Source organism: Bos taurus, chromosome 12 (assembly GCF_002263795.3).
Source record: "Bos taurus isolate L1 Dominette 01449 registration number 42190680 breed Hereford chromosome 12, ARS-UCD2.0, whole genome shotgun sequence".
In the NCBI taxonomy this organism is placed as follows: Eukaryota; Metazoa; Chordata; class Mammalia; order Artiodactyla; family Bovidae; genus Bos; species Bos taurus.
Window position 1 is genome coordinate 86,739,968 of NC_037339.1, and position 27,747 is coordinate 86,767,714.

At 60.3% G+C, this 27,747-nt stretch overlaps 2 protein-coding genes across 6 annotated transcripts; one reads left to right on the forward strand and one right to left on the reverse strand.

The window, feature by feature from the left end:
* Nucleotides 1-1,918: 1,918 nt before the first annotated feature.
* ATP4B (ATPase H+/K+ transporting subunit beta) lies at nucleotides 1,919-6,856 on the reverse strand. Of its 5 annotated transcripts, none has more exons than NM_001206140.1 (7): nucleotides 6,722-6,848; nucleotides 6,203-6,331; nucleotides 5,204-5,317; nucleotides 4,903-5,102; nucleotides 4,134-4,190; nucleotides 2,953-3,051; nucleotides 1,919-2,534 (listed from the first exon to the last, which is right to left on the reverse strand). In NM_001206140.1, the coding sequence occupies exons 1-7, from the start codon at nucleotides 6,831-6,833 to the stop codon at nucleotides 2,373-2,375; spliced, it is 873 nt and encodes a 290-aa protein (NP_001193069.1). In that variant the 5' UTR covers nucleotides 6,834-6,848; the 3' UTR covers nucleotides 1,919-2,372. The 5 variants fall into 5 exon arrangements, with proteins under 5 accessions (NP_001193069.1, XP_059748096.1, XP_005214044.1 ...); XM_059892113.1 differs by having other exon boundaries at nucleotides 2,008-2,534; nucleotides 4,903-5,087; nucleotides 6,722-6,856; XM_005213987.5 differs by having other exon boundaries at nucleotides 2,008-2,534; nucleotides 2,953-3,045; nucleotides 6,722-6,856.
* A 6,043-nt stretch (nucleotides 6,857-12,899) lies between these two features.
* GRK1 (G protein-coupled receptor kinase 1) lies at nucleotides 12,900-26,562 on the forward strand. The gene is given in 7 exon segments (NM_174173.2): nucleotides 12,900-13,793; nucleotides 17,643-17,770; nucleotides 19,065-19,222; nucleotides 19,883-19,966; nucleotides 22,351-22,475; nucleotides 23,917-24,118; nucleotides 25,254-26,562. Coding segments are annotated over 7 exon segments (1,686 nt in total). The 5' UTR covers nucleotides 12,900-13,103; the 3' UTR covers nucleotides 25,553-26,562.
* The last annotated feature ends 1,185 nt before the right edge of the window (nucleotides 26,563-27,747 follow it).

The window sequence follows — 27,747 nt, forward strand, 5'->3', positions numbered from 1 at the left end:
TGCAGGTCATGTGCAGGGGAGGCGGGCCACGTGTGGGTGAGAGGGGCCACGTGTGGGTGAGGCACGTCACATGTGGGTGAGTGCAGGTTGTGAGCAGAGGAGGCGGGCCACGTGTGGGTGAGGTGGGTCACGTGTGGGCGAGTGCAGGTCATTTGCAGGGGAAGCGGGCCACATGTGGGTGAGGGGGGCCATGTGTGGGTGAGGCGGGTCACGTGTGGGCGAGCGCAGGTTGTGAGCAGGGGAAGCGGGCCACGTGTGGGTGAGGGGGCCACGTGTGGGTGAGGTGGGTCACGTGTGGGTGAGGCAGGCCACGTGTGGGTGAGCAGGTCGTGAGCAGGGGAGGGGGGCCACGTGTGGGTAAGCAGGTCGTGAGCAGGGAGGCGGGCCGCGTGTGGGTGAGGCGGGTCACGTGTGGGTGAGGGGGCCACGTGTGGCTGAGGGGGCCACGTGTGGGTGATGCGGGTCACGTGTGGGTGAGGGGGGCCACGTGTGGGTGAGGGGGGCCACGTGTGGGTGAGGCGGGTCACGTGTGGGTGAGGCGGGCCATGTGTGGGTGAGGTGGGTCACGTGTGGGCGAGTGCAGGTCGTGAGCAGGGGAGGGGGGCCGCGTGTGGGTGAGCAGGTCGTGTGCAGGGAGGCGGGCCGCGTGTGGCTGAGGGTGGACCACGTGGGTGAGGACAGACCCACCACAGCCACAGCTGCGTCCCCAGCGTGGTGCTCCTGCTCGTCCAGGGTGCTGCAGAGCTGACACACCTGGGGGCAGGGCTGAGGGTCTGTGGCGTGGGTGGGGAGCTTGGGCAAGGGTGAGGCGCTGGCATCCTCACCTCAGCGCTCTTCCTGATGGCACTCGGCCACGACCCAGTCATCCTGGAGGGCCATACCTCAGGGCTTCCACACCAGCCTCCTTCCACCCCTTGTCCCTGTGGTGGTGGCCTGTGACCTCTGGGGGTGGTCACAGTTATAAGCTAGTGACTCCTGAGTTCTGCAGACAGGACAGCCTGGGGCGGCTCGGGCCAAGCCCTGACTCTGGTGTTAGTGCAGCATCGGTCCCTGGGGGGTGTCCACAAGCTCCTGCCAGTCCCCGGTGGTCACCTGAGGCATCGGTGACCTTGGTGCGAGGCCTGGCAGGAGAAGCATCCAGACTTGAACCCAGGCCTCTGACCTCTGACCCCAGAGCCCGGCCGCCCCTACCCTAGGGGCTGGTCAGCCTGTGTATTCAGCAGCAACTTGATGGGCAGGTCCAGCCCTCCTGTCCATGGGCGCCTTGTGGCCAGCTGGAGCTAGGTCTGAGAGCGTGTACTCCCCTCCCCACACCCGGCAGGGACAGCCCCTCAGCAGCTGGACTGATCCCCCCCCTGAACTGGGTCAGCAGCCCCACGTTCCAGGGTCTGTAGGGGGAACCTGGGCAGGCTGCCTACTGTGCATGGACACCACGGGCCCCATCGAGACCTTGGAGTCATTTCCAGGGTAACTATACCCCTGACCTCTGACCTCCCATGTGTCGTGGCATCCCCAGGATGGCCTGGACCCTGACCTGACATTTCCCAGGTGGCTCAGAGTTGCTGCCGAGGGGTCAGCAGGGAGGACGTCCCCAGCCCAGGGCCCCTGTCCCCTGGCTCCATGGGGCTTCCTCTGGAGGCTCTGGGTGACAGATAATAATAGCAGATATGTCGTTGGGACAGAATGTTCTGGTTTTGGGTCTTCTGAACAGGCTGGGGCTGGAGACCCCCGCCCTGGAGGTTGGAGGGGAGACTGTGCTGGGAGGAAGGCCACCTCTGGGGTCCAGGCTCCACCACATGGCCACACCCTGCGTCCTGGCCATGTCATTGGGGCAGCCCCTCCCACGCTGCTTCATAACTTAGCCGACTTGCAGTCGAAAGTGTTATAGAAGGAGAATTTTTTAGTTAATTTTAGTTAAGTCTTTTAAAGTTAACTAACTAAATTTTAATTAATTCCATTTTTTTTAGTTAACTCTTCCCCATCATCAGGAAAGACATGACTCTTAGGTAGGTTAAGAGTGAAATTTAGTAAACTTGATTTTTACAGTTTAGGAGTTGTACTTTTTAAAGCCAGAGTCCAGAATGCCTGAAGTCCTAGTCAGGTTTCTGGTGTTCATAGTCACGTGTAGGAACAGTAAATTATAGCGAGGATGGTGCGGTCCGCGTGGCCGAGCTGTGTCCTCCCACATCTTACGGTCCCCGTGTGAGCCTGTTTTTCGAAGCTACAAATCTGCCTGAAAGGTAAGAGGTCCGATGGGATCTTGACGGTGCGAGCTTGGAGTGGGGCTGTCTGGTGCCGCGCCGCCCGGGTGCCGGGGTCCGCTGGACGAGGCGCTGGGGTCGCCCTGTGCCTGGGGGCCAGCCTGGGCCCCACTACTTCTGGATTGTCAGCTTGAACTCCACCTTCCCCTCGTAGGGGTCGTGGGGGTTGTCGAAGGTCACGTGCTCCGCCAGGATCTTGCACACGACAACCACCTCCTTGTTCTTGGGGACGTTGAGGAGCTTTGCGGCCACCAGCGGGTTGCTGTAGTGGGGCTGAAGAGACGCCGGTTAGGGTCCTCGTGAGAGGGCGGCTGGGTGCTCAGCTCAGAGGCGGAGCTCTCACTGAGTTACAGACGTCTCCTGCTTGGAAATGAGGAGACCCGGCCCAGAGGGACGGACCCGTGACCAATCCAACGTCAAACTACACCTGATAAAAATTGACCAACACAGAGGATAAAGCAAGAGCTTTGGGAAAAATAATTTTAAGTGGATATGCAGTTGTCTAAGGAGGCCCGTGGAAGGTAAAAATAGGATTTGATGTCAATTTTGGGTGAGAACGTGGGCTTGGGAGACCCCAGGAGGTTAAGCAGTTAGCATGGGCTAAGTACAGTCTGGCTTCCTTTCACAGGCAAGCGTCTCCGGCCGTCCCTTCGCGGGCGGCGGCTGCGGTCGGGCCCTGGGGCCCACGTACCTGGGCCTTCTTCCCGTAGTAGGGGAAGTAGTGCAGGCTGTAGGAGCCGTTGGGCGGGAAGTACTCCACCTGCAGAGCCGGGGCGTCCCGGTGCTGGTCCTGCGGGTGAGAAGCTGTGCGAGAAAGGCCGGGCCGGGCCGGGCGGACGCACGCGCGTGTGTCTCCGTGCATGCGCTGTGTGTGTGTCTGCATGTGTGCACGGGTGCAAAGCAGGTGACCGCACGGGCAGTTGGCATGAGCCAGATCTAGTCTGTATCATCAACCAGGAATCCACTCATGGTGTAACTTGTTAGTTCATGAGACCCTGGTGACTTACCGAAGTCGTACCTTTCAGATTAAACTCTCTCAGGGTAAAAGAGGAGCCAGGGCCGAGTGTGTGGGGCTGGCAGCCCGCGAGGCTGGGGCCCGCCTGACGCCGGGGCTGCCCTCGCCCTCCGTCAGGGTTGGCACACGGCCCGACGGAGCCCAAGCCCGTCCGAGAGCAGGAAGGAGCACTTTGGTGTCTGTTAAAATCTCAAGTCAGCCTACACGTGTGCGGTCAGGGAAGCTGGAAACGGGAAGCTGGGGCAGGACGTACCCCATGGCCTGGGGGGTGGCACCAAAGTGTGTGCGGTCGCCCTGGTGGGGCCTGGGGGCCGCACCAAGGTGTGTGCTGTCGCCCTGGTGGGGTGTCCCTGCAGGCGGCAAAGAGCCTGGGCCCAGGCATAACTGAGAAAGCAAACTTTAGAAAGTACTCAGTGAAGACAAGTTTAGTTTTATCCATGTGGTACTTAAAAACGCATTTTGAGAAAAACTGGACTAAATTAATGGCAATTCTTGGCAGTGTGTAAACTCACACTGTTAATCAATGGTGCTGGTGTTAGTCAGCATCGTTTTGTCAATAAGCAAACAAAAGGACAAAAGAGTGTGGTAGAGGTGAGTTGGGTTTTCCAAACTGCCACAGACATCCTGAAGTGTGTTGGGGATACGCTGTCTCAGATGCTTTTTTGAAGCAAAACAAAGTGCTGTTTTTCTTACTGGGTTTTCATCCCTGTGATAAAAACCACTTAGCGTGAAGCTTCCTGCCATCTGTGACCTGGTTTATTAGGCGACCCTTGAGATGTTTGTAGGGGAAACCTGATCAGGGTTTCCCGAGGGGTTCCCAGCCCAAACAGGACGGCCATGGCCCGTGGGTCACTCACCAGGAAGGCACAGTCCACCCTGGGGGCCGTGCTGTTGCCGGGGAGAAACTTGACGATCTGCAAGGGAGCAGCTGTGAGTGCAGGGGGCGGGGAGGGCCTGGGGGTCCTGCTCTGAGGACTCGGCAGGTGTGCCCCCTCATGCTCCAAGCCTGCGGTCTTGGCTGCCGTGTGGCAGAGCTGGGCGGCAGCAGAGCCCAGGCCGCGGCATCCGCCTCCCGCCCCTGTGCAGTGCCCCCTCTGTGCCTCCCCACCCCGCCTGGCTCCGCCTCTGAAAGCCCTGGCCCCTGGGTCCCCCAGCTGGTGCCCAGGGCCCAGGGTAGCACCCGCCTCACTCACAGGGACCCCAGCCTTCCTGCTCTGCGTGCCCGCCAGGGAACAGCCCCCGGCTGGACCAGGCTGAGCGCAGAGCGCAGGTCTATGGCCTCCGCCGCCTCTCGGAGAGGAAAGTGAACAGTGTCGCCCCTGCCAGGTCCCGCGCCCCCTGGGTTCCTGTCCATCGTGGGCGGCCTCCAGAGGTTTGCCGAGTCCTCTCGGTCTGTCCCTCAGCGCCTGGCCCCGGCGGGTTCCCAGGTGCCCTCCCCATGCTGACCGCCTGGCTTTTCCCAGCCGTCCTGCGCACAGGACTGCCCTGGGCTCTGCGGCTCTCCAGTCAAGCAGGTGGCGAGTCCGGATGGCTACTTCCGGGTGAGGGGCTGCAGGCTCCCCAGCCAGCCCAGGGGCTGGAGGGGCAGAGGGTGGGGGCCCTTCTCCCTTCTGACCCCACACTCACCCTGTTCATCTTGATAATGAAGCACGGCTTTCCCTCTGCAAAACCGAAGGTGGGGTCAGGCTGGCCAGAGCAATTCTGCAGCATGTCCGCTGTGAACTTGCAGGAGAACTTGGTGTGGTTCGGGGCCAGGAAGCGCTCCTGGAAGAAGTACCTCTCGGACGTGCAGTTGATGTTGTCCTCCTGGGCTGCAGGCGAGTAGCCTGGGGGGGATGCACCTGTGGTCCTGTCCGAGCAGCAGCCTGCCCCCCACCCAGCTCCTTAAGAAAGGAGAATGGAGACCAGGGCCCGGGTCACCCCTTACCTGCCAGAAAGTGCCGCAAGGCCTGTGTGAGCCCTGTCCAGGTCCTGTTGTCTGACACGTTGTAGGAGATGTCCAGGCCTTTGTCCCCGTAGGTGTCCGGCCTCAAGGTCACCCCTGGAGAGAGGACGCAGTGCCTGGGGTCTGGCTGCATGTTTAGGCTGCGTGCTGTGCTGCTGGCCTGCCCTGGGGGTGGGGCAGCGCCCAGGATACTGGGGCCAGGACTTCGAAGGCCCCCGGCCTCCCTAGGTGCGCCCAGGAAGGCCTGGGACACTGCACAGTAGCCAGGGGCCGCTCAGGTGCACGAGGCCTGGTTAGGCCCCCGGGCTCCCTCTGCAAGAGGCCCGCCCCTCACCCTGCCTGCCAGCCTGCGGGTTTGAGACAAACTCTATCAGGGTGTGGTTTCAAGCGCGTAGTCTACTACATCCTGTTCTGAGATTGCATTGAGATCCTCCATGTTTGATCTGTTTGTTGGTTGTAAAGATTGACCCCAGCTGTCACGAGGATTTGTGGACGATGCTCAGGGCGGCGGGCGCGCCGCCTCCAGGCACAGCCCAGTACTGCTCTTGGGTGGTCTTGGGTTATTTTCCTCAGAAAGCACTGAGGACGCAGGGTTGGCAAACACTGAGTCGCTGGGCTGGAAAAGCCGAGCTTCCTTTAGCACCCTTCCCGCCTCTCTCTGTTTTGCTGTCTGCTCTCAGCCCGGTCAGCGGGCTGCATGCGGAGGTCTTGGTCCAGGTGCCAACCCTAGGCTTCAGAGGGGCTGCCCGCCTGACCTCGGCCCGCGCGTCTCCCCAGCGCTTCCCCTTGTTTGGGCAGCGACTCCACATGGGGAACGGCCGCCCCCCCTTAGACAAGACTCCAGCCCTGGGTCTGCTGGCCTCCTGCCGGCGAGGAGGCGAGGGTCCCCTGGGAGAGTAGCCTTGGAGCTGGATGCCCACCCCCTACCTCCTGGTCCCCTGGTGCCAGGGGGCTGGCGGAGCGGGGCCCTCCGCCGGTTACCTGGCGACTTGAGCTGGTCCTGGTAGTCGGGCGTGTAGGGGTCGATGGTGCACATAAGCACATAGATGCAGAGGGCGAAGATGCCCGTCATGACCACGTAGAAGGCCACGTAGTAGAGGCTGATCCACACTGCAGGCAGAGGCGGGTCAGGGGCTCGGTCGCCAGGAGCGTGCGCGCGCTCACCGCCTCACCTCTCAGGTGGGCACTCCACCTGCTCCAGAACATGCTCACCCCAATAACCCTGTGCCCCTTCACTTAAAAGTCTTCTTAAAAATTACAGTTTTGGGAACCTAGCTTTAAACCCACTGCTCTGAAATCCAGGGCTGAGCCTCTGGGGCCCGTCCTCAGCTGCCCTCCACCCTCCAGTACCCGGGGTCAGGGGTGTCAGGGCCTGGGCAGGCCTTTGGGGTCTGCCGGCGGGGACGGGAGGCTGGGGGGGGCTTGGTCTGGACCCTGGGACCGCCAGTCCCTGGCAGCCGCGGGGCGGCCCCTGCCCTCTCCCGGGCCCCACGCACAGACCCCAGCGGGACAGCGTGCGGCCCAGCATCTGCCCGGTGTCCGGGTTCCAGCAGTAGCGCCGGAACTCCTCCATCCGCTGCCCGCACGACTTCTTCTCCTGCAGCGCCGCCATCGCTGACCGCTGCTGCCAGGGCTGCAGGGAGGCCGCGCGACCGGCTTTTAAGGTCTCCTCCTCGGAGCCCAAGGGCACTCGGCGCCCAGATCAGGGAGGCCCCGGCAGGCCTTATCGGCCCTGCTGTTAAGGTGCCCTCTGCCGCCTCCCCAGGCATGTCGGGGCAGCACCCCCGCACCACCACCGCCAGCCCCTCCTCGCGCGTGCCCTTGGCGGGAACTTTATCTGCTCTGATAACAAGCAAGCAAGGAGACCAGCAGGTGCTTGGGAGGGGCTGGCAGGAGAGCAGGTCAGCGAGGCCAGGCCTGAACCCAGCACCCAGCCGTGGCCGAGAGGCTCGAGCTGAAGGGGCAGAAGCCTGAGGTCGTGGCAGGCGGCGGCGGGGGTCCTGGAGGGGTGGGAGCCGGGGACTCCTGTCTCTGTCACTGCTGCTGCGGGAGAGCCAAGCTCACCGGCGCCCCGGGAGGCGGGCTGGGGGCTCAGGGGTCCCGACACTCGAACACAGCTCGGGTGACCACTTACGTGCTGCCCTAAGAGCCACAGAGGGATCCACCGCCCTTCAGCGAGACATGCTTTTCACTCAACGATGCCAGGCCCTGGGCGTGCTGTTCAAAGGCAGGTTCTGACCCGGATGGGCCCAGTGGGCCAGGAGCTCCCGGGGGCTTCGCCTGCGGCTGCAGGGCCACAGCCATATCTGGGCAGCGGACGTGCCGCCCGGAGCCACGTCCGAGTCACCTGGGGAGCCTTGGCGGCCTCTGACACTGGTCCCAGCCCCGAGTTTCTGAGTGAGCTGACCTGCGGGGGGCCTGAGTGTCTGGACCACCCCCCAGTGCTGACCCCTGTGGTGTGTGGTCAGAACCAAGAAGCTTTGGCGGGCTATGTAGCCGGGGCCGTGACCTTGGCTTCCCAGGGAGCAGACATGGCCCGGGGATGTGACTCCTTCCTCCACGATGAGGCAGAAGAGGCAACACCAGGCAGGGGTGATGGGCCACAGGCCCCTTCTCAGACACGTCAGAACTGGCTGGGTTGACAGGGATCGCCCACAGCTCCAGCTGTCCAACTGTCCAGTGTCACACTCAGTCTGAGGGACGCACAGGGTCAAATCGGAAGGTTTCTTCCAGGGTAAGAATTATGAAAAACCTCCAGTCATTATGCCGTTTTCTTTAGGGTGATTTAGAGTTTGTCAGCAAAATGATAAAAATTCACATGGAATTGTAGCATTTTAGCTTGGACTCATAATTTCTTGGGTTTCTTAATGGGCGGCTCCTAGGCGCTTTCCTGCACACTGTTCCCAGCCACGGCTTTGGAACTTCAGGGCAGTAGAAACGCAGAGTGTGGCCTCGGGCTTCGGTCTCACTGTCCACGCCCATGGAGCCGGGGCTCCAGGTGAGGAGGCTCGAGGCGCAGGGCAGCAACTGGCAGACGCAGACTCCGTGCCGCCCTGGCCCGGACAGTGCAGACTCCCTGGGGCTTAGTTTCGGGACTGAACCCTCACACTTAGTCTCTGAATTCCCACAAACATGAACATGTGTGCTGAGCTGCACACGTGTTATCACAGCGACCTTCTCGGGACACGTGTCCATGGTTGGGGGGTAGGCACTGGGAGAGGGCAGCTTCCTGCCCAGCATGCCTGTGGGACCACTTGAGCAGATGACCCCCGAAAAGGGTGCATGCCAGACCAAGTGGGGCTCACCCCAGGTTCCCACCTGGGGGCCGTAAGGAGCGGGAGCCACGCCTCTCCCTGGTGGGGGGTCCGAGGAATCAGCAGAAACTGAAGGGCTAGATGAGAGGAAGATGCCCAGTGGATGACCACTGATCACAGCGAGACTCGAGAAGATCTCAAAAGGAATCAAAACAGGAGAGGCAACAGGTGTCAAGACTGCGGTGACAGAGGCTGGAATCATCGACGGGTTGTGAAGCTGCCACAGTGAAAATGCTTCAGCGAGCATCTGTGAACATGCTTTACACAAATGGGAAAACAGAAGTAGGAAGTTTAAGGAAAGAAACCAAACATACACAGAAGAACCAAACGGAAATTTTAGATTAAAAAATACAGAAGCCAGACTAAAAAGCTCAAAGAATGTGTTCCTCAGCAGAGGGGAGGGGAAAGGGGAAAGAATCAGTGACATGGAAGAAAAAAAAAAATAGAAGTTTCCAGGTTTGAAGAAATGGAGAGAAACTAGAGCCAGAAAAAATTGTGCAGAGCTCGGTGCCCAGCCGTGGTAAAGACTGACGCCCGAGTCATCGGGGTCCTGCAGGGCAGAAGAAAGCAGGGTGAGGAGTGAGCCTTCAGATCCAAGAAGCTGAGAGAACTGCTAACAAGGCACCCCAGCCCATGCCACATTGTAATCAAACTTCTGGATATCAAAGACACACACAAGAAACTCTAGAAAGCAACTGCTTAAAATAAAAAGGAATTACTTAGGTGTTAATCTAACAAAACATGTTAGGACTTTCATACTGAAGACCACAAAGTGACAATGAGACAGAAACCTACGTAAATGGAGATGCATAGTGTGCTCACAAGTTGGAAGACTCTACACAGATGTCCATACTCCCCAAACTGATACGCTCTTTTAACACAATTTCTATCAACATCCAAGCAAGATCTATTTTTGGTGTCTAGGGATAAGGCTACTCTAAAATTTATTCAGAAAGGCCAAGGAACTAGAAAAGTTAAATATTTTATTCTTTATTTGAAATACTTACTTCTTTAGAAAATATTTTAAAAATGAAAAATAAGGTAGGAAGACTTGGTCTACACAACCTCAAGGCCGCAAGGGCAGATATAAACACACCATCAAGACAGTGAGGGACAGAGGGACAGAGGCCAACAGACACAACAGAGAACTCAGAAGCAGATTCACACACGTGCGCCCACAGATTTTGACAACAGGGCCAAAGAAGATCACTGAAGCAAAGACGACCTTTTTAACACATGGAGCCTGAGCAACTGAACGTCCAATAACCCTGATCTAGATCACAGCTTGCAAAAAAATTAACTCAAAATGGTCATGGATTTACATGTAAAAGTATAAAACTTTTAGAAAAAAATGTGAGAAAATCTTTAAGAACTAGGGTTAAGACAGAGAGTTTTTAGCCTTGACACTAAAATCACCATCTATAAGAAAAAAACTGAAAAACTGGACTTCAAATACAGCAGCAGAAAAGCAAGTGGTCCAGTTAGAATGTGGTCAAAAGATGTGAAGAGACGTTTCACCAAAGAGGATTTGTAGGGGGAAATAAACACTTGGATAAATGTTCGACATAACTGGCCAGTGAGGAAATGCAAATTAAAACCACAGTGGGTACCACCTATCACAAGAGCTGAAATGAAAAATAGTGACAACTCCCAGTGCTGGTGAGGATGCTGAGAAACTGGGTCACTCACATGTTGCTGGTGGGAGTGGAAAATAGCATATGTTGTTCAGTCGCTGAGTCATGTCCGACTCTCTGCGACCCTCTGGACTTCAGCACACCAGGCTTCCCTGTCCTTCACTATCTCTCAGAGTTTACTCAAACTTACTCCATTGTGTTGGTGATGTTATCCAACCGTCTCATCCTGCTCCATCTGGGGAGAAGTTTGCCAGTTTCTTAAAAAATTAAACAGGCAAATATTGCAAGTGCATGTGACCCAGCAATGCTCTCGGCATTAATCCCGAGAAATTAGATTTCATGTCTGCATGGGTATCTGGATGTTTATGGCAGCTTTATTTACGATAGCCCAAACTGGACTCAACCTAGATGTCCTTCAACAAGTGAATGATTAAACCAGCCACGGTCCACTCACAACGTGGAGTGACCTGTAGGACTCAGCAGTCCTGCAGGTGCGGGTAGGCAAGCCACCTGCTTGCCTCCAGGGAGTCACGCTGAGTGAAAAGAGCCAGTCCCCGAAAGTATATAATGTGCGACTCCACTTACGTGGAGTTGTTTGCCAGCTGCTGAGTTGTGTCTGACTCTTTGTGACCCCATGGACTGCAACATACAACATTCTTGAAATGACAGCTTTATGGAAATGGACAGCTGAGTGGTTATCCAGGTTCGGGACAGTGTCAGGGTGGGAAGGCGGTGGCTGTCTATAAAAAGTCACCATGTGGTGCTGGGGGTCCTGAGTGCTGGCTGAGTCCTCGTCGGTATATGTGCTTCGATCCTGCGCTAAGTGGGGCAGATGCTGTCACTGGGGGACGGGGCGAGGGCACGGGGGTCTCTGCATTACTTCTTATAACTGCACGGGAGGCTACATTTGCTCTCAATAAAAGCTTTAATTTTGGAAAAGGACCCAATGAGTTTAGAAAGCTCTGTGTACTTGACTCCTCTCAGCCGCGTTCGCTCTTCAGTCTCTAAGTCCCGTGATAAACACAGTTAAAGTTGTTTACGAGTTCACCCAGCGGGCTTCGCTGTCCTCAGACCCTGCTTCTCGGGCTGCGTCCTGACCTCAGTCCCAGCCCCACGCCAGGCCCGCCGAGGCAGATCTCTATTTCTTCAGGTGACCCGAGTGCCTGGCGCCACTGGGAGGCACTGGCTCAGGACACAGACTCAGGAACACTGAGGAAGGGACTCCAGCCCATGCCTGTGCAGGGGCTGCTGTCCCATCTGATCCCTGGCAGGCTAAAGAAAAGGCAGGAAGGGGTTGCAGCGACTGGCCCAAGGTCACCTGCTAGGAAGTGCCACTGGACGTGCCAACCCGCCCTCTCAGTGACGTGCCCTCTCTTCTGCCTCCCCAGCTGCTGCAGAGTCTGCCGTCTCTCCCACCCCTGCGGAGCTTCCCTGCCCTCCCCTCCCGCCATGGAGGCTGGCCACCCGGCCTCTTCTGGCTGGGCTGTTCTGCATTTCTGTGGCCCCTCTCTCCTCCCTTCTTTAACTGTCACCAACCCCAATCACTTCCTCGTCATTCTTTCCCTTACTGTAGGTACTGAGCACCTACTGCCCACTAGAGCAAGACCGGCAAGGCTGTACTGAGGTGAGCCCCAGGTGCCCCGTAAGTGTGCCCCAGATGTGTCCTGGGTGTATCTCAGCTGTGTTCTAGGCATGTCCCAGGTGTGTCCAAGTGTGTCCCTGGTGTGTCTCAGGCGAGCCCCAGATGAGCTCCAGGCGAGCCCCAGATGAGCTCCAGGTGAGTCCCAGGCGTGTCTCAGGTGTGTTCTAGGCATGTCCCAGGTGTGTCCAAGTGTGTCCCTGGTGTGTCTCGGGTGAGCCCCAGGTGAGCCTTGGGTGAGCCCTGGGTGTGTCTTGGGTGAACACCGGGTGTGTCTCAGGTATGTTCTAGGCATGTCCCAGGTGTGTCTCGGGTGAGCCCTGGGCGTGTCTCGAGCAAGCCCCGGGGGAGCCCCAGGTGAGCCCAAGGCGTGTCTCAGGTATGTTCTAGGCATGTCCCAGGTGTGTCTCGGGTGAGCCCACAGTGTGTCTTGGGTGAGCCCCGGGTAAGCCCTGGGCGTATCCCCTGGGGGAGCCCGGGCCTGTCCCTGGCCTCTTCCTTCTCCCTCCTGCCTCTCTCTGTGGGGGCTCAGCCCCCAGGTACAGTTGGTGTGCCCTGCGTCCCTTTCCATTTTAACCTGGGTGCTTCTCTTGGCATTCCTGCTCCACCAGCCACACAGGTGAGGGCAGGGGCTGACAGGGAGCTGATTCCTCGGCAAGAGCCAGGGTTACCCCAGGGCGAGGGCGCCACCAGCCTGACACGCTGCTCTCCGTGTCAGGTCGGGACGCGTGTCAGGGCTCACGTACTGACCAGTGCCCTGGCCAGGGTCTCGCCTGTGGACGTGCGGGAAGTGTACTCCTAAACCATCATTCGCGGGTCTTCTCACTGATCGCTTTTCTAAAGACGAAAATGGCACTCGGTGAGGAAAACCAGCCATGTGCGTGAACTGAGCTTCCTCCTGGGCCCCGTGTCCCCACCAGGAAACAGAGGAGAGTCTGGCCTGTCTGTTCAGGCCAGCAGGCTGGACAGGGCCGCTCCCATGAGGCAGGGGCTCCGGGCTCGTGAGGTGGGCCTGGGCCCCACGTGTCCTTCCTTGCAGGAAGCAGTGGGCGCACGGCCGGGCTAATCCGCCTGCGAGCAGCTTAGGGATTGTCTTTTGCTGGCACCTGCTCGCTGCCCTGCACGTCCTCCACTCTGGCCGGGATTTAGCCCAAGCTGCGTCAGCGGGCTTCCCGGGGCTCCCACCGCCCGGCCAGCCTCCCGTCCCGAGGGCGGGCACAGGCCACAGGCCAAGGGCGGCGGATCAGTCTGGCTGGGGACGCGGGAGCCGGACGTGGAGAAGGCCTGGTGCCGGGATGGATTTCGGGTCCCTGGAGACGGTGGTGGCCAATTCAGCCTTCATTGCGGCCCGGGGCAGCTTCGATGCGAGCAGCGGCCCGGCCTCTCGGGACAGGAAGTACCTGGCCAGGCTCAAGCTGCCCCCGCTGTCCAAGTGCGAGGCGCTCCGGGAGAGCCTGGACCTGGGCTTCGAGGGCATGTGCCTGGAGCAGCCCATTGGCAAGCGGCTCTTCCAGCAGTTCCTGCGGACCCACGAGCAGCACGGGCCAGCCCTGCAGCTCTGGAAGGACATCGAGGACTACGACACGGCCGACGATGCCCTCCGGCCGCAGAAGGCCCAGGCCCTCCGGGCCGCGTACCTGGAGCCCCAGGCCCAGCTCTTCTGCAGCTTCCTGGATGCGGAGACGGTGGCACGGGCCCGCGCGGGGGCGGGGGACGGGCTCTTCCAGCCCCTGCTGCGGGCCGTCCTGGCGCACCTCGGCCAGGCCCCCTTCCAGGAGTTCCTGGACAGCCTCTACTTCCTGCGCTTCTTGCAGTGGAAGTGGCTGGAGGCCCAGCCCATGGGCGAGGACTGGTTCCTAGACTTCAGGGTGCTGGGGCGGGGCGGCTTCGGGGAGGTGTTCGCCTGCCAGATGAAGGCCACCGGCAAGCTGTATGCGTGCAAGAAGCTGAACAAGAAGCGGCTGAAGAAGCGGAAGGGGTACCAGGTGGGCTGCGCTGCTCGGGGCGCCTGGGTGGGGGTCGGTCCCCTGCGCCCCCTGGTCGGACCCGCCTGTCTGCACAGTGGCCGAGCGCCTGGCCAGGGCCGTGGGCGCGGGTGAGGCTCCATGCTGGACCTGCGGCTCGGCCCGGCCGCCTACTCTGGGCCAGGCCGGGTGGCCGTCCTCCGCAAAGCGTGGCCTGGGTGTAGCTGGCAAGGATGCTGTGCCAGCTTCCTCGTCCTCCTCGGTCTGTCGGCGCCCCCACGAGACGCAGCAGCCAGTGCCGGGGAGGCTGGATCAGTTCCCCAGACCCCTTCCTCTGGCTTCCCGGGACTCCCTGGTTGCACAGTGAGGAGGCTGCCCAGGGTGTCCCCGTGGCCAGTGCGGGGAAGCTGGGGCGCCTAGCTCAGCGCTGCCCGGGTCCTGGAGGGGGCAGGGGTGCACAGGGGGCAGAGGCTCCCCTGCTCTGCCTCTGGCATCAGGCTCCATTTGGGCGGGATCAAAGTGGCTTAGTGTCTCGGATACTCGTCTCCGGCAGCAGTCCGTCTAGCGCCGTCGTTCCCATTCTGGGGCAACAGCAGCCCCCTCGCAGCACCCCGCCCAGGCCCCTGATGGCACTCTGCCCGATGGACTCTGGGGCAGCGGTCACCCTCGGGGCCATCTACCTGTAATCTTAACCCAGCCGTTAGGGAACTAAGCTGCTTCTCTCCCGAGTTCAGGAAACTTACTGAACTTTTACAGTAAAATCTGCCTAAGATCTTCCCATGCAGTGGAGAGAAAGGGCTTCCGAAATCAAGAAGGGCTCTTGTCCTTACCCAGCACAACTTTTAGAAGCACTTTAAACAGACTTCATAGGGTTTTAAGATGAGTATAGAAAGTGACTAGGGGTGCGGGGTGGCTTGGGAGGGTGCTGGCCAGTGGGCCTGGCTGATCTCCACTGTCCAGAGGCCTGGACAGGAGGAGAGGCGGGTCTGCAGAGGTGCAGCTGGAGGGAAGGCCAGTGCTCACAGGTGCCCAGGGACCCGCGTGACCTCAGGGGCGTTTGCAAGGCTGGCGGTGGGAGCCCGCTTGCTCCAGGCTCCAGGAACCCTGCAGTCCCTGCACGTGACGGGTTCCCAGGCTGCACCCTGTCCCTGCGAGATGGGGCCTGTGAGGCACGTCACCCAGTTACTTACAGCCGCTCTGCTGCTGCTGTTCAGTCACTCGGTCGTGTCCGACTCTGCGACCCCATGGACCGCAGCGTGCCAGGCCTCCCTGTCCATCGCCAACTTCTGGAGCTTGCTCAAACTCACATCCATCGAGTTGGTGATGCCATCCAGCCATCTCATCCTCTGTCGTCCCTGTCTCCTCTTGCTTTCAATCTTTTCCAGCATCAGGGTCTTTTCCAGTGAGTCAGTTATTCTCATCAGGTGGTCAAAGTGTTGGAGCTTCAGCATCAGTCCTTCCAATGAATATTGAGGACTGGTTTCCTTTAGGATTGACTGGTTGGATCTCCTTGCAGTCCAAGGGACTCTCAAGAGTCTTCTCCAACACCACAGTTCAAAAGCTCAATACTTTGGTGCTCAGCTTTCTTCACAGTCCAACTCTCACATCCATACATGACCACTGGAAGAACCATAGCTTTGGACTATACAGACCTTTGTTGGCAAAGTGATGTCTCTGCTTTTTAATATGCTGTGTAGGTTGGTCATAGCTTTTCTTCCAAGGACCAAGTGTCCTTTAATTTCATGGCTCCAGTCACCATTGCAGTGATTTGGAGCCCCTAAAAAGAAAATCCACCATTGCTTCTACTTTTTCTCCCTTTATTTGCCATGAAGTGGTGAGACCAGATGCTATGATCATAGTTTTTGGAATGTTGAGTTTTAAGCCAGCTTTTCACTGTCTCTTTCACCTTCAAGAGGCTCTTTAGTTCCTCTTCACTTTCCGACATTAGAGTTGTATCATCTGCATATCTGAGGTTGTTATTTCTCCTGGCGATCCTGATTCCAGCTTGTGCTTCATCCAGCCTGGCATTTCACGTGATGTATTCTGCATATAATTTACATAAACATGGTGATAACATACAGCCTTGTGGTACTCCTTTCCCAATTTTGAGCCAGTCGCTCTGTTCAGTTCAGTTCAGTTGCTATCGTGTGTGACTCTTTGTGACCCCATGAACTGCAGCGTGCCAGGCCTCCCTGTCCATCACCAACTCCCTGAGTCTACCCAAACTCATGTCCATTGTGTCGGTGATGCCATCCAACCATCTCATCCTCTGTTGTCCCCTTCTGCTCCTGCCTTCAATCTTTCCCAGCATCAGGGTCTTTTACAATGAGTCAACTCTTCGCATCAGGTGGCCAAAGTATTGGAGTTTCAGCTTTAGCCTCAGTCCTTCCAATGAACACCTGGGACTGATCTCCTTTAGGATGGACTGGTTGGATCTCCTTGCAGTCCAAGGGACTCTCAAGAGTCTTCTCAACACCACAGTTCAAAAGCATCAATACTTTGGTGCTCAGCTTTCTTCACAGTCCAACTCTCACATCCATACATGACCACTGAAAAATCCATAGCCTTGACTAGACGGACTTTTGTTGGCAAAGTAACGTCTCTGCTTTTTACAACCTCTAGAGATCAAATTGCCAACATCTGCTGGATCATGGAAAAAGCAAGAGAGTTCCAGAAAAACATCTATTTCTGCTTTATTGACTATGCCAAAGCCTCTGACTGTGTGGATCACAATAAACTGTGGAAAATTCTGAAAGAGATGGGAATACCAGACCACCTGACCTGCCTCTTGAGAAACCTATATGCAGGTCAGGAAGCAATAGTTAGAACTGGATATGGAACAACCAAATAGGTAAAGGAGTACGTCAAGGCTGTATATTGTCACCCTGCTTATTTAACTTCTATGCAGAGTACATCATGAGAAACGCTGGGCTGGGAGAAGCACAAGCTGGAATCAAGACTGCTGGGAGAAATATCAATAACCTCAGATATGCAGATGACACCACCCTTATGGCAGAAAGTGAAGAGGAACTAAAGAGCCTCTTGATGCAAGTGAAAGAGGAGAGTCAAAAAGTTGGCTTAGAGCTCAACATTCAGAAAACGAAGATCATGGCATCCGGTCCCAACACTTCATGGGAAATAGATGGAGAAACAGTGGAAACAGTGTCAGACTTCATTTTTTTGGGCTCCAAAATCACTGCAGATGGTGACTGCAGCCATGAAATTAAAAGACGCTTACTCCTTGGAAGGAAAGTTATGACCAACTTAGACAGCATATTCAAAAGCAGAGACGTTACTTTGCCAACAAAGGTCCATCTAGTCAAGGCTATGGTTTTTCCAGTGGTCATGTATGGATGTGAGAGTTGGACTGTGAAGAAAGCTGAGCACCAAAGTATTGATGCTTTTGAACTGTGGTGTTGAGAAGACTCTTGAGAGTCCCTTGGACTGCAAGGAGATCCAACCAGTCCATTCTGAAGGAGAGCAGCCCTGGGATTTCTTTGGAAGGAATGATGCTAAAGCTGAAACTGCAGTACTTTGGCCACCTCATGTGAAGAGTTGACTCATTGGAAAAGACTCTGATGCTGGGAGGGATTGGGGGCAGGAGGAGAAGGGGACGCCAGAGGATGAGATGGCTGGATGGCATCACTGACTCGATGGACATGAGTTTGAATGAACTCTGGGAGATGGTGATGGACAGGGAGGCCTGGCGTGCTGTGATTCATTGGGTTGCAAAGAGTCGGACATGACTGAGCGACTGAACTGAAAAAATATATCTGCAGCTCTGTGTTTTATTGGGACATTTTCCGGTTGGTGGTGCTTGGCTGTTGGGGCGGCCTTTCTCTCCTGCCTGAACCTGGGCCTGCTCTGCAGGGCGCGATGGTGGAGAAGAAGATCCTCGCCAAAGTGCACAGCAGGTTCATTGTGTCTCTGGCCTACGCCTTCGAGACCAAGACGGACCTCTGCCTAGTGATGACCATCATGAACGGAGGTGACATTCGGTAAGGCTCCTCTCAGCCTCGTGGGAGCAGGGCTGGAAGGGCTTGGCTGACTGTGCAGGGTCTCTGGGGCCAGAGGGGCTGCTTCCCACGTGCTGAGAGTGAGTGGCGAGGAGGAGAAATCCTGTCCTTATCGAGCCTTCTTCTCTGTCTTCCGTTTGCTGGTCCTTGAGGCGTCCGTGGGCTCAGTGAGATGTAGGGGCCCCGGGGTCAATGACAGAGCTGGAAGCAAGGCGTGAGGATGTTGGAACTGCAGCTTGGCCGTCAGCCCGTGGGGAGGACCAGAGGGTCTGGATTTGCGGGGGACCCAGGGGCCTGACCCTGGGCTCTCACGAGGGAAAGGACCCGCCGGTCAGCTGGGCAGCTCGGCCATGCTTGGCCAGTGCTGGTCTGTGCGACGGGGATAAGGATAAACACTGGTGCTCCGTGGCTGCCACGGAGAGTCGGCTAGGGCCTCTGAGACACTTAGGGACTCACACGTCCCTCCCGAGCGTGCAGGGCCGTTGCCGGGCCCCGGCCCCCGTCCGGGCGCTCCTGCACTGAAACTCGGCTGGGTGAGTTGTTGGCCGCCCTTCCAGGTGAGGGGCTGAGGCTCTGGCTGAGTTGCCTATGCGTGTTCATGGAGGAGGAGCCAAGGGTCTGGAGTGTGCAAACAACAAGAGACCGACCTTGACGCTCCGCGTGCCTCCACGCCCACCACGCCCTGCAGGGTGCTGGGGAGGCGGTGTGATGTCCTGTGTGCACGGCCCTGCGCTGCGCCGGGTACTGTGTCGGCCTGTACACTGCACCGAGCCGCGCTGGGTGCGGCTGCCCGTGCCACCCTGCCCTGTCGCAGCCTCTGCTGCACCACACTGCACTGCTCAGCGTGGTGCTCTTATACTGGGTTATGTTATTCTGCACCATACTCCGTCATACCAGGCCGCAACCCATGCTGGAGCGAGGCTCTGGGTCAGCCGCTCGCGTCGAGCGGGCCTCGGGCTGCTCACGGCCTGCCTGCACCTCCCTTTGCCTGGCTCCTCTGCTGGTGGCTTTGGGGCCCGTTTCCCAGCCCTGTGGGCCAGGGCCGGGGGGCGGGGGTGTGGCTGGGAGAACCGCCTGCTCCTGCCGGTACTGGCTCTGGAGAGGGAGGAGGAGGACGAGGACACCAGGGCCGGGGTTCCGGCTCTGCCGCGGGCTCCTCAGGCCGGGCGGCCTCAGCCCTCGCCGTTTCCCCAAGGTTTTACTTCCCGTCAGAACTGTGGGCCCGTGGCTTGTGGTTGTGCCAGAGATGCACGGGCTCCACGCGCTCCGCCCCCAGGTACCACATCTACAACGTGGACGAGGACAACCCCGGCTTCCAGGAGCCTCGTGCCATCTTCTACACGGCCCAGATCGTCAGCGGCCTGGAGCACCTGCACCAGCGGAACATCATCTACCGAGACCTCAAGCCCGAGAACGTGCTGCTGGACGACGATGGTGCGGCGGGCTCCCTGCCCTCCCGCCTCCCCTCCTGCCTCCCCTCTCCAGCCTGACAGGCCATCATTAGGGGAGGGACCAGCTGTGATAGGCGCTGGTTGTAGTTCAATGGCACAAAGACCAGCTGACGCCTGTTTAGTGTTCGGTCAGTGATTATCCCCAAGGGAAATCCGGAGCGTGCCTGGGCACCCAGGGCTGCAGGGAGTTGGTCCAGGCGTCGGGAGTGTGTGGAGCTGTGAGTAAACAGTTAGGGCTACAGCCAAGTCCCCACTCATCACTTTCCTTGCTGCCTCTGTGAGGAGTCAAACCGGGCTTCTTATAAGAAAGCGACTCCAGAGGCCGAGGCCTCCTGTAAGTGACTTTAGGGCCCCCTCCCCATCAGAGGCTGGTTGGACACCTGACGTCCCCATAGGCCGAGGCTGCAGAGCTCGCGGAAGAGGCTGGCTGGGGGCCGGTGACCTGGACTCCAGCTGCAGGTGCTGGGGGACACCCCGTCTGCCCACAGCGTGGAGTGGGGTCTCCTGTGTGTGCCATGCTTGTGCGTGTGCCTGGTGCGCGTGTGTGTGTGTGCAGAAGCCGGCCAGGGCTCCCGCAGCTCCAGGAAGACCAGGGCCTCTGTTTGTGGGGCGGTAGGTGACCTGAGCTGTGTTTGTTCTCCAGGCAACGTCCGCATTTCCGACCTTGGGCTGGCCGTGGAGCTGAAGGCAGGGCAGACCAAGACCAAGGGCTATGCGGGGACCCCAGGTGAAGGCTCTCTGGGGGCGCAGCCTCTCTGGGGCGGGGGCAGGGCCTGTCCTGAGGTCCCGTGGCCTGGGGTAGGGGGCATGGTGAATACTGGGGTGGCGGAAGACTGCTCTGCCATCTGTAGAGGGGGCAAGGGGCATGGCCCGTCCTGGGGTCCCACATCCTGGGGTCCCGTGGCCCGGGGTAGGGGGTATGGTGAACGCTGGGGTGTCGGAAAACTGCTCCCTCATCCGCAGAGTAGGCAGGGATACAGCCGGGGGCCTGCACAGCTGTGCGGAAGCGGCACCTGCACCCACCCTTGGGGACGGAAGCTCCCCAGCGCCGCCGTGGACAGAGCCTGGGGTCCGTGCTGAAGGCGGAGGGGCAGAGGGAGGGGGCACGGGGTGGGGGCCGGGCAGGGGCTCAGCTGTGGGCATCCCGGGGGGCAGACGGGGAGATGGCCTCGGGGGGCCCCCGGCCCACCCCTCCCCACCCCACATGGCCACGGGGAGGCTGTGCAGTGGGGGCTGCCCTTGTCCAGAGCGTGTGTGTGTGTTCACGCGAGCATGCCTGTGGGGTCCTGCCCCCGTCCCCTCTCACCCCTGGCGGGTGGGAACAGAGGCTTCACAGCGGGGGACGGGGTAGGGGTCTCACCACTGAGGCCCCTGGGGGCCGCCGGGCACCGAGACTCACACGCAGACTGCCGCGCCCTCCATGCTCCCGACGGCCCTGGATTTCTGCAGGCTTTCTCGGCAGCTCTGCTCCTCCCGTTTGCTCAGCTCTGGGAAGAAAGAGGGGCCCGGGGCTGGGGCCTCTGGGTTACGTTCTGTCCTATCCTGTGCTCTCAGCTCCTTTGGGGGCTGTCTGTCCCCACGGTAGGTCTTTCTCATCTAGGGCTTTATTTAGGTAAAGGTTCTGTCTTGAATATTCCGGACCTTGGGCCAGATCTCTGAGGTTCCTCCCTGGGCGTGAGCGTGTGAGGCAGACGCCTCTCGCCTCTTCCCGGGAACCGCGTCCTTAGGAGAACGCCACAGGGGCTCCTCCCCGGGGCCAGGACGCAGGCCGCTGGACCGCAGGTGTGGCCCGCCCCGCTTGCAGGGAGCCCTGCTGGCCGCCAGGGGGCGCCAGGCCTCGCCGCCGGACCGCCAGTGTGGCCCGCCCCGCCTGCAGGGAGCCCTGCTGGCCGCCAGGGGGCGCCAGGCCTCGCCCGGCTGGCGCTCCGTCTGCGGGCTGCGCTGAGCCGGGCCTTTGAGGTCAGGCGCCGGGTGTGGCCGCGAGCAGCCCCGCAGGGCTTGGGGTCAGGGGTGTCCAGTGAGGCCTCACGGAGCCCGCCGTACCTTCTTCCCCGGCCCCGCTTCCTCCAGCCCGGGTCAGCCGCAGTCCACCCAAGCGGGGACTTGCATGGCCGAGCAGTGGGGAGGAGACGGGAGGTTCCCCCCGAGGAGCTGACACCCTCCCGGTTCACTCCTCGCCCCCCACTGATCCTTCTTTCACGCGGCGACTTTCACCGTCGCCACTGAAGACCGCGCGGCGCGGAGGGCAGGGGCCAGCGGGCTGTCTGCCGCCGGGACGCTGCGTCTCCGGGGCCTCCTCCTGGACGTTTCCATGGAGAACGGTGGTTGGTGAACGTGTCTTTCTTGAGTCTGCGGCACCTGGACGGCAGTGTAATTCCCTGATGGGAGGCTGCGTTCGGGGCCAGTGATTCTTCTGAACTTGACCTGCAGCCCCTGGGAGAATGTCCTGTGGTCACATCCCCCTTGGGAACTGGCCACAAACACGGGCAGACCCTGCAGGGCTCAGAGAGGCTGGAAACAGACACACGTTCAGCTTTGGTTTGGGGGGACATCCAGTCATCCAAGCACAGAAGCCCCCGACTTCCCGAGCACCCCTCTGCCCCAGGAGTGCCCCACGGGCCCCAGATGCTGCCTGTCTACCTCCCCACGTGCCAGGCTGGCCTCCGCACTGGGCCTGCAGGGCTGGAGCTTGGGGCGGGCTCCAGGGTGTCCCCTTCAGCTGGTGGGTCCCAGCTCCCCAGAGGTGGAGCGCACAGGCCACCAGCGTCCAGTCTGCTCTTTGGACACTGGGCCTCCGGCTTCTCCTATTGTGCCCTTTTGGGTGGCAACTGAGCGCCTGCCTCTGACCACAGCCCCGCGAACCCGCAGACCCCTTGTGAGCCTCAGACGCCCAATCCATCTGCCATGGGCACCAAAGTGGGGCAAGATCCACCCTGGGTGGGAGGGTCTCTCCTGGGAGCGGCTGTGCCTAGGGGACACTCAGGACAGGGGGTCACCTCCCAGGGGGCGGGGGTCTGCCCCATGTGTCATGGTACAAGGACCCTGCTGGCTCCAGGGAGACGGGGTGTCTGCTCCTCTTGCTGGCTGCTGAGTCCCGCTCTTTTTGCCCAGGGTTCATGGCCCCTGAGCTCCTGCTGGGGGAGGAGTACGACTTTTCCGTAGATTACTTCGCGCTGGGTGTCACGCTGTACGAGATGATCGCGGCCAGAGGGCCCTTTCGAGCCCGTGGAGAGAAGGTAGGAGTGCCGGTGGTCCTGTGTGTGTGTGTGGGTCACAGGGGCAGCGTCCCCCGCTGACCTGCCTGTGGCCCTCCGTGGGGAAGCACTGGGTTCTTGGGGCACGTCTGCCCTGGGCAGGAGGGGGACATGGTGACGTCATCCCTGGTCTCCAGATGCCAGCCCTGCCCCAGGAGCAGCTCGGCCTGGGGGCTGTCCTCCCTCGTGCTGACTGCAGGTCCTGCTCCAGGCACAGCAGCGTCCCTGGGTATCCTGGGGCAGTAGGCACTGAGGGGCTCTGGGCCGCGGAGGCCCACTCCTGCCTGGGGGCGGCCCGTCGCCTCCCTGGGGCGCTCTGCCCTGCTCAGCAGGGCCGTGAGCAGAGGCCTTCCGGAGGCTCCGTCTGTGTTCAGAACAAGAAGACCAAAGCAGACTGTCCCGTGGGCTCCACGCCACCCAGCTCGGAGCTGGGGTGAGGGGGCTCGGTGTGGACGGCACTTCAGACGAGGCTCATCTGCTGTGCCCGCGGCCCCTCGGCCTGCCTGGAGGTCTCAGCTGTCCGCCTCTTCTGCTAGACCACCCCGGGGCACCCCTATCCAGTCCCTGCGCCTCTCCCAAGACAGTTGGGAGAATAGACCGGGTCCCCCAAGAGTGAGGACCTCCCCTCGACAAACATGTAGGGCTGTTCTGTGTCTGCACCTCTGCCTTGAACCAGCGAGTCTCCCCGACCGCGGCTCAGAAGAGCAGCAGGATGGGATCCACGCTGGCCTCGGGACCAAAGCCCCCTCAGGGCCTGTGCTGACCCCACAGCCCTGCCAGGGTCCCTGTGTCCTGGTGAAAACCAACATAAGGAGCTTTTATGAGAAAGTGAACTATCCCGGTCTGTCCACTCTCTGGTCCATCGTGGTCCCTCCAAATGTTCTGTGGTCCATCCTTGCTCTGTTCAGTGGTGAGGGGCCCTGGATACACCCACGACATGGACAGGTCACGATGGATGCAAGAATGTGGGCCCCGAAGAGTGACTCTAGAAGACTCCACCCCCGGGAAGGTTTAGGAGTTTCAGGAAGGGCAAATCTGACCGACAGGGAGAGGCCTGGTCAGCGTTTGGCTGAGGTGGGGTAGAGAATTCCAGAGCGACTGTCAGGGAGCTCCCTGCTGATGGAGTCACTGGAAGTGGCCCCTATGCTCTGGGGAGCTGGCTTGAACTGTGGCCTCATGGACCCTGTGGACGCCTGCCCCTTAGAAGCTAGAGGGGAAGGTTGTAGGGGTGCAAGTCTCCGCCTTCAGGGTTTTGTGCCCTGACAGCGAGGCTGAGCCTGTCCCTGGGAGGGTGGTGTGCACCCCTCCTGAGGCTGGGCCGCCTGGGCCGCGGTACAACTGTGTCTGCAGCTGCGGGGGGTGCCGGGCGGCGGGACGGGCCCCGTGGAGTGACTGGGCAGACGGTGCTGCACCCGCCATGCAGGTAGAGAACAAGGAACTGAAGCAGAGGGTCCTGGAGCAGGCGGTCACCTACCCCGACAAGTTCAGCCCGGCCAGCAAAGACTTCTGCGAGGCACTGCTGCAGAAGGACCCTGAGAAGCGCCTGGGGTTCCGGGACGGCTCCTGTGATGGGCTCCGCACGCACCCCCTCTTCAGAGACATCAGCTGGCGGCAGCTGGAGGCTGGTACTGCCCATGGGGGGCTGGGGCTGGGTGAAACCCACGACCACTCTGTCCCGTGGGCATCTGGAAGCTCAGTTTGAAGCTGGCAGGGCGGGCGGCCTTGGCAAAACCCCTGCAGCATCCTTTGCCCGACGGTGCCATGGGCCCCATTCCCGCTCGTCACAACAAGCCCTGGACCGGACCTTCTCGGGTCGGACCTCTCGGGCACCCTCGGAGGTGGCAAGGGTTGAACGGGTCTTGTTAAAGGCACCCTGACCCGCCTTTGTGCTAAGTACCCGAACCTGTGGCTGGGCGCTTCCTTTAAGGAACCCACGAGCCAAGTCAAGCAGGGTTTCTCCAGTCGTCATCCAACCCGAGTTTGCTGCCGGGTCTTTGGTGAGCAGGTGTAAGTGAGCATGGGCGTGTGCGAGTGTGTGCACTTTACGAGTGTGTGCACATGTGAGTGTGTGCATGTGTGTATCAGGGGGAGACATGTGGGACCCACCACACCCCCCGAGCCACATCCCAGGAGCTCAAGCCTGAGACCTCACGGCCCGATGCTCTCGTAGGAGTCACCTTTGAGGAAAGGGTTGGGTGGAGGCAGCCCTGGCTGAGCTGAAGGTGCCGGCGCCCAGGGAGCCACCCAGACCAGCCCTGGGTGGAGTTGGTAGTGTGCAGGGGGCCCGGCAGCCTGAGCGGTCAGCACCCAGGAAGCTGGAGCTGGACTTTTGTCCCGAGGCCACACCCAGCTGGGCTGACTCCATCCGGGGTCCACGCGGATGAAGGTGGGGCGAGAGGGCAGGCGGATGAAGGTGGGGCGAGAGGGCAGGCGTTTATCCTGAGCATCTGGGTCCACCTGCAGGCCGGAGCCCAGTGCGGGGCCAGAGGCACGGCGGGGTGAGGGTGGTGAGGCTGGCACAGTGCCCACCTTTGTGATGGGCTTCCTGGGAGGGCGGAGAGGGTGGCAGGTGTGGGCTGGGTTCTGATGACAGGAGTCCAAATTGGACTGAGTGTCCAGCCTTTCTCGGCACCCTGGGGGGGGTCTCATGGCTCGTCTCTGCCAGGGCAGCGTTGGGGGGGCAGACACACGGGGCTTTCAGCAAGCGGCCCCCTGGCCCCGGCTGTCGGCTCAGGCTCGGGGTCTCCTGTCCCCCTGCAGGGATGCTGACCCCGCCCTTCGTCCCAGACTCCAGGACCGTCTATGCAAAGAATATCCAGGATGTGGGTGCCTTCTCCACGGTCAAGGGCGTGGCCTTTGAAAAAGCGGACACGGAATTCTTCCAGGAGTTCGCCTCGGGCACCTGCCCCATCCCCTGGCAGGAGGAGATGATCGAGACGGGCGTCTTTGGGGACTTGAACGTGTGGCGGCCCGACGGGCAGATGCCGGATGACATGAAGGGCGTCTCTGGGCAGGAGGCAGCCCCCTCATCCAAGTCGGGCATGTGTGTGCTTTCCTAGGCCGGCCACGGTGCCCGGTGGGTCAGTGAACCCTCCCACCAGCTGCTCAGCACAGGAGGAGGAGGCCGGTCCAGCCAGACCTCCTGCCCCGGGTCAGGAGCGCCAGTGGGAAATGGTCCACTTTCTGGTACCATTTCGCTCAGAAAGGATCCAGCGCTGTTTCTCGAATGGAGTCCACCCTGACACACGGCTCTCCAGGGTGCTGGCGCAGATGAGCAAGCTGTCGGCCCCCAGGAGAGGGGCTGGGCTGGGGTTCCTGACACCTTCACGGCAGCTGGCCAGGCCCTGGCTTCTCAGGGCTGGTGCAGAGGTTGGCAAACCCTGGCCTCAGGGCTTGTGGGCCCCCCTGGAGAGGCCGGACTGGTGACCTAGCCCGTCTCCCTCAGTGCCCAGCTGCTGGACCTGCTACAGCCGCCAGTCATGGTGGGGCTGGGCTGGTCCCCCCCTACATATCAGGGGAGCTGAGTCCCAGGCGTCCAAGAGCAGGGAAGGGCATAGGGCCCCAGGGTGAGATGGCCGCCGGCCACCCTCCGGCTTCCCTTCCTCCTGAGACCGTCTCCAGCCGACGACACGTGCGTGTGGACCCGCGCGGCCGGGCAGCTGGGGGCAGAGCTGTCTCCCTGCAGGCCTGCTCCTGCCCCTCACTGCCTCTGGGCCTGCAGAGCCTGGCCAGCGCAGGGCTGGTCTAGCTCTGTGGGGTTGGCTGCCTGATGGCCAGGGCAGGCCCCTCCCCGTCTTGAGCACCCCTCCCTCAGACCACGTCAGTGCAGTTAGCGCACCCGCCACCTGCGGCCCCGCGGCCTCAGGACAGCGTGATCCTGAGAAGTCGGACCTTGGAGGCCGCGGCTCGGCCACTGGGAACCGTCGGCCCTGCCAATCTGGAGCCGCTTCCCCAGCGGGTGTGGGCAGATGGCTGTCCATCAACGCGAGAGAGCAGCCTGCTGGTGGGGATGTTTCAAGTGTGTCTTTGGCCCCTCGTGCACCAAGGACATTAAAGCCCTTTCGTGATGAATAAACCTGCAGGATGGGTCTCTCTCCTGTGCGCTGGTCACAGAACGTCCTGGAAGAACCCGGCAGAGCCATCCAGCACTCCTGGTCTGTGACCTGGAACTGCACCCATACACTGACGCCGCTGTGTGTCCTAGGACAGGACATGGTCATCGGGTGGCTGCAGACCTCAGTAGCCTACAGCAGGGGCAGGAAACGCCACTTCTGGCCTTTCTCAACCATTTCATCTGCTCCAGGCCCCCGTGGCCTGAACAGAGTGGTTTAACCCTCAGGGGCCGGGAGCGGCCTGACGGGGAGTCAGCACCCCCACTGCGGCCCCCCCTGCCTTCCTCTCGCGCTTAGACGGCCAGATAACTGGGGTGCAGCTGAACTTCACATAAACAGCAAACAACTGTTTTATGTGTGTCCCAAAAATTGCGTGGGACGTACCCTAAAACTATTCAATACTTTTGGCCCAGCTGTGGCAGAGGATACACTGGACCTGTGGGTCAGCAGTTATTCCAGGAACTAGTGGGTCTGTGTGGACACAGTCACAGAAGCCTCACACGGGACCTCAGCTGTCTCTCTCACGGTCTGCTCGGGGACCCCCACCCTGATAAAGTGACAGCCAGCCGCATGTAGGCACAGGCAGCAAAAGTCCTCTAGTCACCCCACTTTTATTTTAAAAAACTTTAAAACTTAAACTGTCACATAGAAAAAAATCAATCACCAAGGCCCACACTGATGCAGGCTTCCCTGCAGGGGCAAGGAGCCGCCCACCGGCCCCCGGCCCCGCCCCGGCCCCGCCCCGGCCCCGCCTCGCCCCCGGCCCCGCCCCCCCCAGCCCCACCACCCCTCCCCGCCCCGTGGGCCCCTTCCCCACCTCGAAGCCCCCACCTGGCCCCCCACCGGCACCCCCCTCCCTCGCCCTCTGCTCCACCCCCTCCCCCCGCCCCCCCCCCCCCCCCGCCCCTCTCCAACCCCGCCACCACTCTGCAGACAGCATAAGCAGCGCCCGAAGCACGAACTTAAACGCCCCATCGTGAGGCTGGGACTCTGATCCCTTCGCACTGTCATTCCCAGTTGAGCTGCAGGGACGGCCTCCCGTTCCGGCCAGTCGAAACCTCCGGGCCGGGCTGAGGCCGCGGGGGGAGGTGCACAGGGCGGCTCCTGGTCGGTGCTCACGGTGACGCTTCGTGTGTCTTCGG

What these genes read in the sequence shown, in the direction of transcription:
- ATP4B (NM_001206140.1), bottom strand. Translation starts at nt 6,833, where the DNA reads ATGGCGGCGCTGCAGGAGAAGAAGTCGTGCGGGCAGCGGATGGAGGAG. An exon ending in TCATTATCAAGATGAACAGG is followed by an intron (nt 4,191 to 4,902) that starts GTGAGTGTGGGG and finishes GCTCCCTTGCAG; the next exon opens with ATCGTCAAGTTTCTCCCCGG. An exon ending in ACTACGGGAAGAAGGCCCAG is followed by an intron (nt 2,535 to 2,952) that starts GTACGTGGGCCC and finishes GCGTCTCTTCAG; the next exon opens with CCCCACTACAGCAACCCGCT.